This window comes from Cebus imitator, unplaced genomic scaffold (assembly GCF_001604975.1).
Source record: "Cebus imitator isolate Cc_AM_T3 unplaced genomic scaffold, Cebus_imitator-1.0 Scaffold21, whole genome shotgun sequence".
In the NCBI taxonomy this organism is placed as follows: domain Eukaryota; kingdom Metazoa; phylum Chordata; class Mammalia; order Primates; family Cebidae; genus Cebus; species Cebus imitator.
Genome location: NW_016107336.1, coordinates 674,902 through 690,106, shown reverse-complemented (window position 1 = coordinate 690,106; position 15,205 = coordinate 674,902). Strand labels below are relative to the sequence as shown.

Below are 15,205 nucleotides of genomic sequence, written 5' to 3'. Positions count from 1 at the left end.
TCAGCCTTCCGAGTAGCTGGGACTGCAGGAACACGCCACCACGTCTGGCTAATTTTTTGTATTTTAGTGGATACACGGTTTCACCATGTTGCCCCGGCTGGTCTCAAACTCCTGAGCTCAGGCAATCTGCCCACCTCAGCCTCCCAAAGTGCTAGGATTACAGGCGTGAGCCACCGTACCTGGCCTACAAATTCTAATCAGTATTTCTTAAATGGGTTTAATGTAAACATATCTGACTATGCATAGTACTATCCCTGGTATATAGTAGGTGCTTAAGTATGACCTCCCTCACCAAAAAAAAAAAAAAAAAAAAAACACCACCAACAAAATTATGTGGCTGAAAGACAAATTAGCGTGCATAATTTTATTTTGTAGACAACTTGTATTGTAAATTGTCCCATTAGCGAACTATCCCATCAAATGGAGAATGAAAATTACAGATTATTTATTTGTTGGAATTCCATGGCAGCATTAGATTTCTTATTATTTTGAGATGGAGCGGTATTAATAAAATTATTTTTAAAAAAGAAATACAGCTTTGTTTTACTCTTCAGTATCAGCCATCTCAGTTTCCAAAGGGTGATTTAAGTATAGTGATAAAGAGCAGGAGTTCTAGAGCCAGATTACCTAGAGTTGATTTCTGCAACTGCCATTACTAGCTTTGTGACCTTGGAAAAATTACTTAACTACTCTGTGTATGTTTCTTCATCTGTAAAATGGATATAATAATAACAACTTCCTAAGTTATTGTGCAAAGAAAATGAATAATATGAAAAGCTAATAGCACAAACTGCTTGGGAAATACCATCATCATCACCATTACCTGCTTCATTATTCATGATTTATATATTATTAGCAATTTATACAGTTAAATTATTTGGTTGTCAATCAAGACATATAAAACTATTTTCTCAAAGTGGTATTTTTCTAAAAGCAATGCATTTAATTTTTTCTGTTAGTATAATATGCTGTCTTCTGTATTTTTATTGTAGTCATTTAGCTTCTCTTAGCTTTCAGGAACATTTTTTACCTCTATTATGTCAGTTAAGGCAGCCTGAGAGGCATTATTAACTTTTTTTAATGTTGCTTAATACAGTTTTAGGGAATTACACTTTTTCTAAAATTTTTTCTGACATAAGTATACTCTAACACTGAAAGGTTGTCCTCCCTCAACTTCATGCTAAATACTGGATCCTAGACTCTTGAGTGCTAAATAAAGCATATTTTTTAGCTGCAGTTTCATATTAAATTGAAAATGAATTTTTAATAATCTGCGCATTTAGATGAAATACTAGGGAATAGTTACTAAATGTACAAAATGTTATAAGAAATATGTGTTCATGTCTTCATTATACTACATTCCATAAGGTGGTAGAATACTTGTCTGTTTTTCTTACAGAAGTTGATTCGAGTCAGTTGAGACGTCAGTTGTGTGGAGGAAGTCAGGCCGCCATAGAAAGAATGATCCACTTTGGACGAGAGCTGCAAGCAATGAGTGAACAGCTAAGGAGAGACTGTGGCAAGAACACTGCAAATAAAAAAATGTTGAAGGTGAATATATTTTTTGTTGAAAAATTATAAATGCGTCAAAGGAACTAAAATGTAGTTTTGTGAAACATTGGGCACTGTCCTAGAAATTCTTGTTAGGGAACTTGGACCTGACCTTCCCCTTGGCTCCTTTGCCCATTTGAGAGTAGAAATGTTTGATGAAGTTAGGCAGTTCTGATGTACTGGAAAGAGAATTGGACTAAAAAAAAAAAAAAAAAAAAAAGATTAAATCCCAGTACCACTGCTGTCAACATTGTGTGTCCTCGTTAACTTAGTTTAATTCTTAGTTTTATTTTCTCAGCTGTAAAATCAGCAGTTACTAGAAGAAATGTGGGTGTGCAGAGAAAACTATAAATTTGAAATACTATTTTAGTAAATATTGTTCATGGTTATAGCAATTTGGATGTATAACACATGGTTCTTATTTTGATGGGGATTAGTGAAAAATTGGGTCACTTTTTGTGACCAGAATAGTTAAAATACATTTTAAAGTCTCTTCTGGATTGTCCATGAGCTAGTAGGATGGAAACAATTTAATTCAGTAAAGTAGCCACAGTTTTGTGTACCAGTTGAAGGTGGAGGGGCTTTCTCCTAACTGAAGTCAGCATTGCAGTTGTAGAGATGTACAGCTCTTTAACTGTTGGTTCATTATAAACATTTTCTTCTGAATATTTTGGAAGAAGACTGAAGAGTTAAAGGGGAGATGAATGTAGTGGTCTTGAGACTGATGTTTGGGTATGGTAGGAAAGGGCAAAAGATGATATGCTCATTGGAACATTTTGGATTTTTAGATTAGAGATGCTCAATTAGTGAATATTTTTAAATTTGAAAAAATATGAAATCTGAAACAGCACAAGTGTAGGATATAACATACTTGCCTGGCCTAGGATGGGCAATAGAGCCGCCTACAACACACCTCAAGTTAAAGGCATGCAATCTTGTATTTCCCAGCTGAGATGGGAAGACAGGTGTATTTATCATACTTCGTACTTCATCTACTTGATAGTATAAAGATTGCTATTTCTAGTGGTTACCCTGAGCTATCAAAAAAGTTAAATTATTTTTAGGCTAGATAAAAAATAGTTAGTGGATTTTGTAATTGAAAAAGTCAAATCAGACAATATATCTGGAAAATGACTATCCACATTTGCCCTAGAATATTAAGATTTTCATGAAGTCAGACTGTCTTATAACTCCTCCCCTTTTTCATTTTTTTTTATTTTTTATTTTTAAACTTTTTGTAGAGATGAGGTCTCAGTGTATTGCTGAGTCTGGTCTTGAACTTCTGGGCTCAAGCAGTCTTTCTGCTTTGGCCTCTGAAAGTGCCAGGATTATAGGCATGAGCCACCATGCCCAGCCTAATTCTTCCCCTTGTAAATATTTATCTTTGTTGTTGTTGTGTTGTGTGTGTGGTTTTATTATTTGGAGATGGCATCTCACTCTGCCGCCCAGGTTGGAGTGCAGTGGTGTGATCTCAGCTGCAGCCTCCACTTCCTGGGTTCAAGCGATTACCCTGCCTCAGCCTCCCGAATAGCCGGGACTATAAGCAGACATAATGACGTCCAGCTAAGTTTTGTATTTTTAGTAGAGACAGGGTTTCACCATATTGGCCAGGCTGCTCTCAAACTCCTGACTTCGTGATCCTGCCCGCCTCGGCCTCCGAAATGCTGGAATTAAAGGCATGAGCCACTGAGCCCAGCCTTAAATATTTATCTTAATGACTATGCCTCCACTGTGTAGCACCAAGGTAGTCAATATATGTTTATTAAATTGAAGTAGAATTTATTTGAAAAGTGTAACAGATTTTTCCACATTAGGGATTTTCATTACCATGCAACTTTGTAGAACTTTTTCTGGTACTAGGAGTGCTAAGAAAAAACTTAACATTTAGGCTCTTTATTCAAGTTATTTTCGGTGTCTAAAATTATCCATTTGGAAAACTGAATACTTCTTTGGTAGGTACTGAGGATGTTTTAGGGCTGTTTTCAACATATTTGGTGTCTGACTCCTTTAAAAATTATTAAAGATTCCCAAAAAGTTTTTGTTTATATGTGTTACATCTATCGATATTTACTATATTAAAATTAAAGTATTAATTCATTTTAAAATAACAAATCCATTAAGTAAGTAACATAAGTTATTTTTATGAAAAATAACTATCTTCCCCAAGCAAAAACAAAACAAAACAAAAAAAAAGCGAGCTGGTGCAGTGTAGCTGCATGATGCCTCTAATCCCAGCTACTCAGGAGGCTGAGGCAGGAGAATCGAGCCCAGGAGTTCAGGTTCAGCCTGTGCAATATAGTGAGACCTTGTCTTTTTAAAAAAAAAAAAAAAAAAAAAAATTGGAAGAGTGGCACTGCTTTATACTTTTTTGTAAGTCTTTTTAATGCCTGGTTTAATAGGTGAGCTGTATTAACATACAGACCAGACTGCATTCAGGCTGTTGTGATATCACATGTCACGTATCTCTGGAAAACTCCACTGTATAGTCATGAGGAAATGAAAGAGAAAAGGGCAAGGAACATCTTGGTACTACTATTATAAAAATAATTTGGGGCTGGGTGTGGTGGCTCATGCTTGTAATCCCAGCACTTTGGGAGGCCAAGGCAGGCGGATCACCAGATCAGGAGTTTGAGACCAGCCTGGCCAACATGGCAAAACCCTATCTCTACTAAAAAATAAAAAAAATTAGCTGGGTATGGTGGCACGTGCCTGTAATCCCAGCTACTCAGGAGGCTGAGGCAGTAGAATCGCTTGAACACAGGAGGCGGAGGTTGTAGTGAGCCAAAATTGTGCCACTACACTCCAGCCTGGGCGACAGAGTGAGACAATGTCTCAAAAAAAAAAAAAAAAGTTTTGACTTCACAGACCCCCTCAAAGGTTCTTGGACACAGGTGTCCTCAAACCATAATTTGAGCACTTTGTTTAGGGCATATTTGGGAATGTGAATTTTTTTTTTTTAAGAATTCTTAGAGTTTTTTACACTAGGTCATCTGACTTGGTTTTCTTGTTAAAACTTTATGCTAATTAAGCAAGATGAAGAAAGATTTGATTTATGTAGTTCCTTTGAAAATTTAAGATTATACTCTATTAGCTTACTTTGTGTTTGATTCTTATTTACATGAAGCTCAGAAGATGGCATTATATGGCCAGTTCTCAAAGATATTCCTTGGTGTTACATACTAAATTGTGTAAAGATGTATCATCTTCATCTAAAGAGTATAGATGGCTTTGATTTTGCACCTCTAACTTCTGAGAAAATGCCAGCTACTTTCAGAGACTTTCTTAGTATTCCGAGCTGCTTCTATTCTCATTTCTCAAACTTAATCTAGATAAGGATAAGATGAGTAACCGACCCACCTTATAAGTAGCCAAAGAACAAGGCTGTATAATTGGAAGGCAACATGAAGAGAAAACAGGTTTAGAAATCATTCCACTTCTCTTTGTCACTTCAGTTCACTTGTAATTGTAGGGTTTTTAAAAATATCTCATTTTTAGGTTTATATAAACTTTGAGTCATTGGACTCAGAAGTTCATGCATATCCAAAAATACACACACACACACACACACGCGCGCGCGCGCATGAAAGAGAGAGAGATTGAGAGATCTGATTAATGTTGAAGGTCAGGTGGCCCACTGTTTCTCTTGGCCGTTTTCCTTTTTAGGTTTTTGCATTCCTTTCCTCTTTTCCTGTTGTCTTTGTTCCTTATCTGCCTATGTCTTCCAGTGGCTCCCCAAAGAACTCTCGAATTGTTTGTTCAGCAGCTGTTTACTGAATTTTTGCAGTGTGGAGAGGCTTTGTTGTAGGGACTCTGGAAAGTCAAGTATGAATGAGTAGCCGTAGCCTGCAAGGAGCCTAAATCTAGTAACTGAAGTAGCAACAGAACCATTTAGTCACCCTATTTAGAAAATGCTCCAGATTCTAAGCCAAATATGAGTACAATTTGAAAATCCTACCTAAATGATGTCACATTTCCCTCAGAAGTTATCACTGAGGTAATGTTTTTTGCTTTAAAATAAGAAATAACCCATAATGCTACATATTTCAGGTATTTTTAGTTTAATGCCTTAACTCCCATGTGCATATATTTTACCTAGTTAACAACTGTAGTGACACTATTTCGTATTCTGTTTTAATTGTCGTAAGAATTTATATCCTCCCAGTTTCTATTTCTATTCTAAAAATAATTTCTTATTATTTTGAGATGGAGTCTCGCTCTGTTGCCTGTCTGGAGTGCAGTGGCGTGATCACAGCGCCTCCTGGGTTCAAGTGATTTTTCTGCCTCAGCCTCCTGAGTAGTTGCGACTAGAGGTGCGTGCCACTACACCCAGCTACTTTTTGGTTTCACCATGTTGGACAGAATGGTCTCGATCTCTTGACCTCATGATCCACCCAACCTCAGCCTCCCAAAGTGCTGGGATTACAGGCATGAGCCACCACGCCCAGCCTAATTTCCAATTATTTTTAAATGGCCACACGAGGCTGGGTGTGGTAGTGCACATCTATAATCCCAACATTTTGGGAGGCTTAAGCAGAAGGATTGCTTGAGACCAGAAGTTCAAGACCAGCCTGTACAACAGAGCGAGACCCAGTCTCTACAAAAAATTTTAAAATTAGCTGGGTGTGGTGGCTCATACCTGCAGTCCAAGCTACTCAGGAGGTGGAGGCAGGAGGATTGCTTGAGCCTAGGAGTTCAAGGCTCCAGTGACTTATGATTACACCACTGCACTCCAGCCTGGGTGACATAGCAAGACCCTGTCTTAAAAACACAAAAAGGCTCCATGATATTTTATTGTTGCTGTATAGGTTTATTTCAACATTCCTGTTGTTGGATTTTTCCATTTGCTTTTATGTCAGATGCTTTAGTGACATCTTTATATGTGGATCTTTGTTTCTTAAAATTATTCCACTGAGATAAAGTTTTAGAATTGAATCAAAGAATATGAACATTATTATAGCTCTCTCTACATGTTGCCATACTGGTTTTCAAAAACCCTCTGCCAACTTTTGCCAGTAGTAAAAGAATGTACAGTGGCACTACTACGTTAATGCTGCTTTAGTGGGTTTAACATGTTAGTATCTTAAAATGACTTATTTGCATTTCTTTGGTTATCATCACCAGTTAACTTTTACAACAGGCCATTAATATAGTTTTGCCAGTTTCAGTCATTTTCCTTTGTGAAGAAAGAATAAAGTCCTTGATGTTTACTACTGGGAGTTTGATGATATAAACCCCCCTTTTTTTTTTTTTTTTTTTTTTTGTTTTTTATTTTTGTTTTTTACAGCTTCACTCTACTTCTAAGCCATGTTTTGTAGTGTTGTTATGTGATCCTTCTAAAATCAAGTCTAATCTATATTTCCTTCATTTAAAACCTTATTTCCTTATTGGAAAAACTTCAAGCTTTTTAGTGTGGCATTGGGGATATTTTAGCATGTAACCCCTTACCCATGTTTCCAACCATGCTTTTTTCTCCTTTCTCTCAGCCTCAGTTTGCATGTATTAAGTCAGTAGTAATGTACTGTGTGTCATTATTCACATGTAAGCCTTCCCCAGGAGACTTGTGAGTTCCCTGAAGCAGTGACTATGTCCTGGTCATCACTGTGTCCTCAGTATCTGGCAGCTGTGTTCAATAAACATATGTTGGATTGTACTGAAAATGAAATAACAGAGCAAAATTTTAGATGTTTTTCCCTCTTAATGTTTAGATTGGTAACTAAAAGAATCTGTATCTTACTATTCACTGCCTCAGTTTGCTTCTCTGGATGATAGACATGATATCAACCTTACAAGATTATTGTTAAGGATTAAATAGATGATCCATGTTAGTGCTTGAAACACTTCTTCACACTATTAGTGCACAATACATTGTTGTCGTTTTAAAGAACTAGCTTTTTCTCTGAGTTTTTGTTGTAAACACTAGAATATAGTCTTTTTTTTTTAAGTTCCAGGGTACATGTGCAGGATGTGCAGGTTGCATAGGTAAATGTGTGCCATGGTGGTTTGCTACACCAGACATTGTAGTCTTAAGATTTAGGACTGTGACATTTCACATTTTCGGTGGCATGTTAAGATGTAGGCTGTGAGTATAGTTTTGTACTTGGAAAGGTTTATCAATTATTCTTGGAAAAATTGTTCAGTATTTCTTTTTAAATTTATCTGTACTATGGGTATGGTACCCTCATCAGATGGTTATGGGGTAAATTAAGTCTTGAGCAAAGCTCAGTCTTTTAAAATAACTGTTTTTTCTTTTTTGAGACTGAGTCTCTCTGTCATCCAGGCTGTAGTGCAGTAGTGGTGCAATTTCAGCTTATTGCAACCTCCGCCTCCCAGGTTCAAGCAATTCTCCTGCTTCAGCCTCCCAAGTAGCTGGGATTAGAGGCGTGTGCCACCATGCCCAACTAATTTTTGTATTTTTAGTAGAGACAGGGTTTCATTATGTTGGCCAGGCTAGTCTTGAACTCCTGGCTTCAAATGATCTGCCCGCCTCTGCCTTCCAGAGTGCTGGGATTACAGGCATGAGCCACCACACTGGCCAAAAAAAAAATACACAAACAAACCATGATTGGTTTGAATTAGTCAGCTTTACAAGATAAAGGGCGATATATTCTCTCCATGTGTTGGGGTTAGGGACAGGAAGTAGAACCAAGTAGCTTTGTAGGATGCGTAAAACATCTTCAGTGCTCGAAGAAGCAGGTCTTGCTGTCAACAGGCATATGAATTATCTTCCCTGTAGCTGGCACCTGAGTAGCTTCAGGGGATTCAAAATAGTATAGTAATTTTTATCTTCAAAGAACTTTTGTTATAATTGGAGCAGAAAACTACCCAGAATGAAATATTCAGCAATATAAAACAATGGCGGAGCCATATGTGGTTTGTGTAGAGAGGCTCATGTATTCCATGTCTTGTAGTTTCGGACTGACTTCACAACAGTTCTTCATGGGTTATTATTCTCTAAATCTACAATATTAGAGGCTCATTTGGATGAGAATGGGCAAGAGCACTGTTGATCAGGAGCCTCTCCCCCATCTCTGCTTTCATAACACTGTAAGATAACTAGAGGAATGACGGAAAATGGCAGCGGAATCTGATTTCTTGAGCAGCTGAGCCTAGGAGATTGTGCTCTTCAGGAATTTCAGTAGTCAGCATTTTGAAAGTGTTATGTTCCTGAACTCACAAATTGACAGTTTTCTGCAGCAACTCTCCATGTATGGCTTCTGAATTGGGAAGAGTGTCCTGAATTTGTTACTTTTATATATGTATATTGCTTTGGATTAGGGTATTGACTTTTGGCATAATAAGAAGACATCATGGCCGGGGTGCGGTGGCTCACGCCTGTAATCCCAGCACTTTGGGAGGCTGAGGCGGGCAGATCACGAGGTCAAGAGATCGAGACCATCCTGGCCAACGTGGTGAAACCCTGTCTCTACTAAAAATACAAAAAAATTAGCTGGGCGTGGTGGTGCCGCCTGTAGTCCCAGCTACTCGGGAGGCTGAGGCGGGAGAACTGCTTGAACCCGGGAGGCGGAGGTTGCAGTGAGCCTAGCTTGTGCCACTGCACTCCAGCCTGGCACCTGGTTATGGAGGGAGACTCTGTCTCAAAAAAAAAAAAAAAAAAAAAAAAAAAATAAGACATCATTTATTAAAAGATTAGAATGAGCTGATACTGCTAATTTCATTTAGTTCTCATACAAATCTCAGAAATAGGGCCTCTTATAGTCCCCATTATGCAGGTAATGAAACTGGTATTTAGATTGTTACTTGCCAAAAAGGCCACGCAACCAGTTAATAATGGTGGAGCTTGGACTCGAAGCCAGTATCTGAAACCACCATTATTAGTATGTGTCTTCCATAAAAAGAAGACAAAAATATAAAGTAGTTGTTTGAAAAGAAGACGACTGTCAGTTATTTTAAGGCTTGAAGAGGTGTGGATTGAGTAGTTGGAAATACTGAATGCATAAAACAGGTCCTGAAGGGGAGCCTGTTTAGTTTTATTTTTTCGTAACTGAATTTCAGAAGGTGACATCCAGTGAGATGTGTCCAGTTCCTAAATCTGTTGAAAAAAGGAAATGCAAGCAGGCCCTGCTTTTGACTGTCACATTCATGTCAGTAGTAACAAACTGTAAAGTAAAACATCTGAATGTTTTTCCTTCCACTCTCCCTAAACCAGTATTAGTTCATTCATTTGGAATTTTTTTTTTCTATGTTGTGTTTAGGGATGGGAGGAAGATGAATGAGAATGGCTGTCCACAGGAAAAATGAAAATAAATTAGGCTTTGCTGCATAATTTAATTGTTCAGAAATGTAGAGTGTCCCAGTGCTAGGAGTAAATGGGTTTAGAGGTTACAGTAGTCTAGTGCCTGGACGCCATATTTTACCTCTCACCTTGGAAACATTTGTGAACATAATAGTTGAACTATTTGAATTAAAACCAAAACCGTGTTTTTAACAGGATGCATTCAGTTTACTAGCATATTCAGATCCCTGGAACAGCCCAGTTGGAAATCAGCTTGACCCAATTCAGAGAGAACCTGTGTGCTCAGCTCTTAACAGTGCAATATTAGGTAAGTAAAGCCAAATACGGCACAATTTCAACTAGATTCTCTGAAAATTTAAGAGAGAGTGTTTGTACTGGCATTTGTACTTTGGTAAAATCACAGGGAAAATGTTTTTCCACAGTTTTAAAATATAAAAAATACCTAAAATATAGAAATCTCCCCCCCCCCCTTTAATTCTAGATTCAAATGGATTCAAATAAAATAAAAACAGTAACACTGGGTACAAGTTGGGATGTTTGGGAAATAGAAGTTTTTGTTTGCATGTATGTAAGCATTTCTGGTAACCACTAATGTCTACTTTTCTCATTAGAATGAGAGATTTGGTGGTCCTTGTGTATAATTCAGAATATTACCATACCAGAGACATTCTTTACAGCCGTCTTTAGTGAAAGGCATTTTCTACCACTGATTTCTAGGCTAGGAATTGGGTGGCATTCTCTAGTTCCTAGTTTGGCTGCTGTAGAAGGAATTGGAGAATGTTAGCAAGAACATAGTATAATAATTGTCACAAGAGGCTAGAAGGGAACAGGGTATATTTGAAGAAAATGAAGAGGTCAAGAAGTAGAGGTTTTGATGGAGAGAATGAGAATGGAAATGAGTGAAGAGCTTGAATATCAGAGAAGCTCAAACTGATCCCGTAGAGGGCAGGATTCCTAGCTGGTGCTCCCCTGTTACCTTGTTTCCCAGCATTTTGCTTGAGATACTTGCAATGGGTAGTGGTAGCCTGAGCCACAGCTCCCACCATGCTTATGATATGGGCACAAGGGGCTTCCAAGTGACTTATGAGTAAGTACCCTGTCAGGACCAAGCCTTGATGTCAAATTCTGTTTGCATTTATATTAACCAGATTTAACTACATGCCCTCACCCAGTAAAAAGGGTGGGTAAGGAAGAGAAAAGCAATTAAAAAGTTGAGGCTTAGCCAGGGTTGAGCGTAAATTGCAAAACTCTAATTTGATGTTCCTGTTTGGTTGCCATTTATATGAGCAACTCACTGAAGAGTGATTATAGAATTTATATGCTGAACAAATACATTTTATATGAATTGCATAACTGCACATATTGTGCATTTCTAATATAAATATGGTGGTAGGGTCGATTGTTTACATAAAACAAGTTTTAATTTTGTAAAAGGTGAGTTTTCATTTGACTTTAAAGTCCCAGGTAAATGGGACTCCAATCCCATTTAAAATTAAAACTTGTTTAATTTTTTACAGGGTAAGTTTTCATTTGACTTAAGAGTCCCACGTAAATGGGACTCCAGTCTAGTTTAGAAGTCTGTGCTGTCCTGTTTGGCTCTGCTAAGGTTCAGGGACTTTTTTTTTTTTTTTTTGGAGATAGAATCTCACTGTGTCTCCCAGGCTGGAGTTCTGTGGCGTGATCTTGGCTCACTGTAGCCTCTGCTGCCCAGGTTCAAGCAATTCTCCTGCCTCGGCCTCCCAAGTAGCTGCGATTACAGGTGCCTGCCACTGTGCCGGGCTAGCTTTTGTATTTTTAGTAGAGACGGGGTTTCACCATCTTGGCCAGGTTTATCTTGAACTTCTGACCTTGTGATCCACCACCTGCCCCAGCCTCCCAAAGTGCTGAGATCACCGGCGTGAGCCACCGCACCCAGCCGGTTCAGGGACTTTTGGTCACATATTTTAGACTATTTTAGGAAGATGAGGGCAGTGCCACAAAAAGTAGATGAAAGATTAGTTTTGATAGGGAGACTTGTAATCAGGGCCCAGACTCTTACAGCAGGAGGTAAAGGAAGCAATGAAAAGCATTCATATTTGAGCCTCAATCTGTTTCTTTGCCCTTAGAAAATTTATTAATTTGTTAAGGACTAATACTGAAGTTTGGGAATAGGAGAAGTGTCCTTAGTGTTGTATTTCTCCAAAATTTAGGATTTGTGTGTAAATGTGAATTTTCTTTGGTTAATGTGTTAAATTTTCTTTGCTTCTACAAAATTCATTTTGCTCCACTGGTAAAGGTAACTTAGTAATAATGCTGGAATTGTAAGGAAAATTATGGTTTACTATTGCCATTTTGAAGTTACCATATTGTAGGTAAACATTAAGACCTAATTATTAGATGATACTGAACTTGAAAATAATTTGAGGAAAACTGATCAGTTTTCATATAAGTTTTTTAATTTCTTGAGTTCTTCAAGGGAATTTGTTGAGCACCATTATTTATAGACACATATACTCTTATATATTGTGCTGTATTATGTAGATTCAGCTATAGTGCTTAACCTTATTAATGTGATTCCTATAAAATTAATGAGTTACTAAATTGCTATAGATGGGTATGTGTATGTTTATAAACACCATGCTATATTATGTAGGTTCGTCTATATATAAGTGCTATAAAATTTCCTATGTCCAAAAAAATTAAAGATGTATCACCAGATGCTTCCTTTGGCCAAAATAAAATTACAGTAATGTTCCCTCTAGGTGCTTGCCTTTGAGCAAGTCTTCCCTGGGAACCCTCAAGACACCATACTTTGTCACCAATCTACGTGCCTTTTTTGCACACTTTTATTCTTAATCCTGTTTCGTTTTCTACCTTTAAGTCCTGAATTTGCCTCTTTTTGATTTTGCGCTTTATCCCTTTTGGAAATTTTCTTTTTCCCACCACCACATTGCATCCTCTGAACCAAGAGTGGAGTTAAACTATATGGAGTCTTCCCAGCCATGTGTCACTGTTTTTGCCCTTTGTTGTCAACTGTGCTTGTGAAGAGAACTGATTAATAATTTGATTGATTGGTTTGGACATTGCCTTCTCATAAAGAGAAATTACCAGCTTCTGAGTCTGGCCACCTTACCATTAGTTCATTTTTTCCCATCTCTGGTAAGGAACAAATTTTGGTAATTTTTGTATTTGTATTACAAATGTCTGACAAAGAAACTTGTGGTATGCAGGACCCTGAAAACTTACCAGCATTTTTTAAAATGTCCGAACTGTCCATTGTAAATTAGTACCTCCAAAACTGCAGGGTGACTTTGCTCTACGTTCGCTCGCCGTCACCATCACCTACTCCTCATCAACGCAAATCACATTCACCTATATATATGCCTTGGAGATGGCTAGGGTAGCCTGAGTTTGGTCCTATCCAGAGGTGGAAGACCCTCTCAGTGGAAACTTGTAATGAAAACCTGGTATCTTTTTTAGTTAGTATCCACTTCCTTTGATCAACCAAAAGGGAAATAATTCCTTACTCTCCATTCCAAGGGTACATCAGATAAAAAGTTGTATCTGTCCCATCATAATTAATATAGAAATGTTTTTTATTATCTGATACTTTAAAAGTCTGGTTCTGCAAGAGTTTATCTTATAGTTGAATACACAATACCCATAACTACCTTGTCAGAATAGTATGTCCAAGGCATCTGTCTTTTGCCTAGAAACCTTCGTTTGCTAGTATTTGCTAGTATGGGAACTGGTAATTTTTAAAGTCATGTAGCATTTTCCAGATTATTTTTTTTAATGTCTTGCTAATTGCTGTTTTCATTTTAAAATTATTTTTCCTCAGAAACCCACAATCTGCCAAAGCAACCTCCACTTGCCCTAGCAATGGGACAGGCCACACAATGTCTAGGACTGATGGCTCGATCAGGAATTGGATCCTGTGCATTTGCCACAGTGGAAGACTACCTACATTAGCTATGCATTTCAAGAGCTCACACTTATATTGTGGCATATAGTCAATATGGAAGTAGACCGGCTCTGCTGATTTGAAATTTAGATTTTTTAAATTATGTACTGGGGACAGGTTTTTGTCGCTTTACATTGCTTCCTAGTTTACAGCATGATGCAAATGATTTTCTAACTTAGTGTTAGGAGAAATTATTTTCCATCTTTAACCTCTTAGTTGTCTAAGAGTTAAATATTACTGAATTTCAGACGTTCAAATTGATCATCACAAATCCTTTAAAATAATTACCTAAAAGAAACCAAAAATCCTGCCTTCTTTGTGGGGGAGGGGGGAAAGAGGGGAAGGAAATGGAACAAGTTGTGTTTGTGTTAGCATGTGGGTGATGTAAACTTCAAATTGGGAGATGTTCCAACCCTCACTCCCATATAAGCATTCAATCAGTGTAACTTGCAAAATGCATAAACATCCGACAGTTTGAATTTATAGTGTTGATGGAAGAAATCATTTTTAATGTGTACTGTAAAACTTGAAATACTCAGGAGCTGAGTGAATATGTTTGTTGCTACTTACAATCCCAGCCTGTTAGTCCCAGTAGTTTTGTTTTAACATGGTCTTTTTCAGCTTTGTTTCCTGTTTAACTACAGATGACTTCTGTTGTAGACTCACAAGTTTAACTGTTGTATTATAACAGTATTACATGTCAACGGTGTGGTTATGACCTTTATTTATATAAAAACCAAATATTTAGTCAATTTACCGTGTCTTAATTTAATCTTTGTACACCTTCCATTTTTAAGTGCTTAAATGAGTACTATATTGCAATAAAATGTAGTGATATAATTAACCAGCCATTAAAAATTTACTTCTACAGATACAGTGTCAACTGAGTTTATATATTAGATACTTGTATACTTTTTATGATTAATATGAAAATTAGAACAATTAAAATTAATGGTTTCTACAGTTAATCTGAGTTCTACAACCTAAAACTGCCTTCAGTTTACTGGCATCCCTGGATTAGGGTTAAACCTGATACTGTGGGTGACACAGAAAGGCAACAGGAAATTAACTTCATTATTTTCATATTAATAATATGAGGTATGAGACTCGCCAGGCAAGCAAATCCCCAGACTGGTTGAAAGTTATGTTAGTCGACTGTATATTGTGCACTGAATCTTTAAGAACAAACACCTTAAGGGCTACAGTTAGAGACTTTTCTGGAATGTCCATTTCTCATTTTTGTCCTTGCCATTCTTGCCCCCTCGCAAACCCCTCAAGGGGGCAGAGTAGAAGAAGTGCTGTTGCTGATGTGGGTATGGCTTGAATTCAGTTAAATATATTAAAAAGAAAACAATTCCTTCTTAAACTTTTTTCCTCTAGGATTGCCAACACAAGGCACAGTTCTCCAGAAGAATGAAATGTGGTTGAGTACTCCCTCAAATAAGTTTATGATTCTT

At 37.4% G+C, this 15,205-nt stretch overlaps 1 protein-coding gene and 1 long non-coding RNA gene across 2 annotated transcripts in view; one reads left to right on the top strand and one right to left on the bottom strand.

Annotated features, from left to right (window-relative positions):
• The window catches only part of RANBP9 (RAN binding protein 9), a 110,312-nt gene extending 95,692 nt beyond the window's left edge, over nucleotides 1-14,620 (top strand). The window contains exons 12-14 of the mRNA XM_017521570.2: nucleotides 1,400-1,551; nucleotides 10,001-10,112; nucleotides 13,626-14,620. Coding sequence (XP_017377059.1) covers nucleotides 1,400-1,551; nucleotides 10,001-10,112; nucleotides 13,626-13,756 — 395 coding nt within the window. The 3' untranslated portion in view covers nucleotides 13,757-14,620. The remainder of the gene's footprint in view (nucleotides 1-1,399; nucleotides 1,552-10,000; nucleotides 10,113-13,625) is intronic.
• Nucleotides 350-15,083, bottom strand: LOC119470061. The gene is made up of 2 exons (XR_005198923.1): nucleotides 14,940-15,083; nucleotides 350-1,528 (listed from the first exon to the last, which is right to left on the bottom strand). It is a non-coding gene; the product is annotated as an uncharacterized LOC119470061 (long non-coding RNA).
• Between the last annotated feature and the right edge of the window lie 122 nt (nucleotides 15,084-15,205).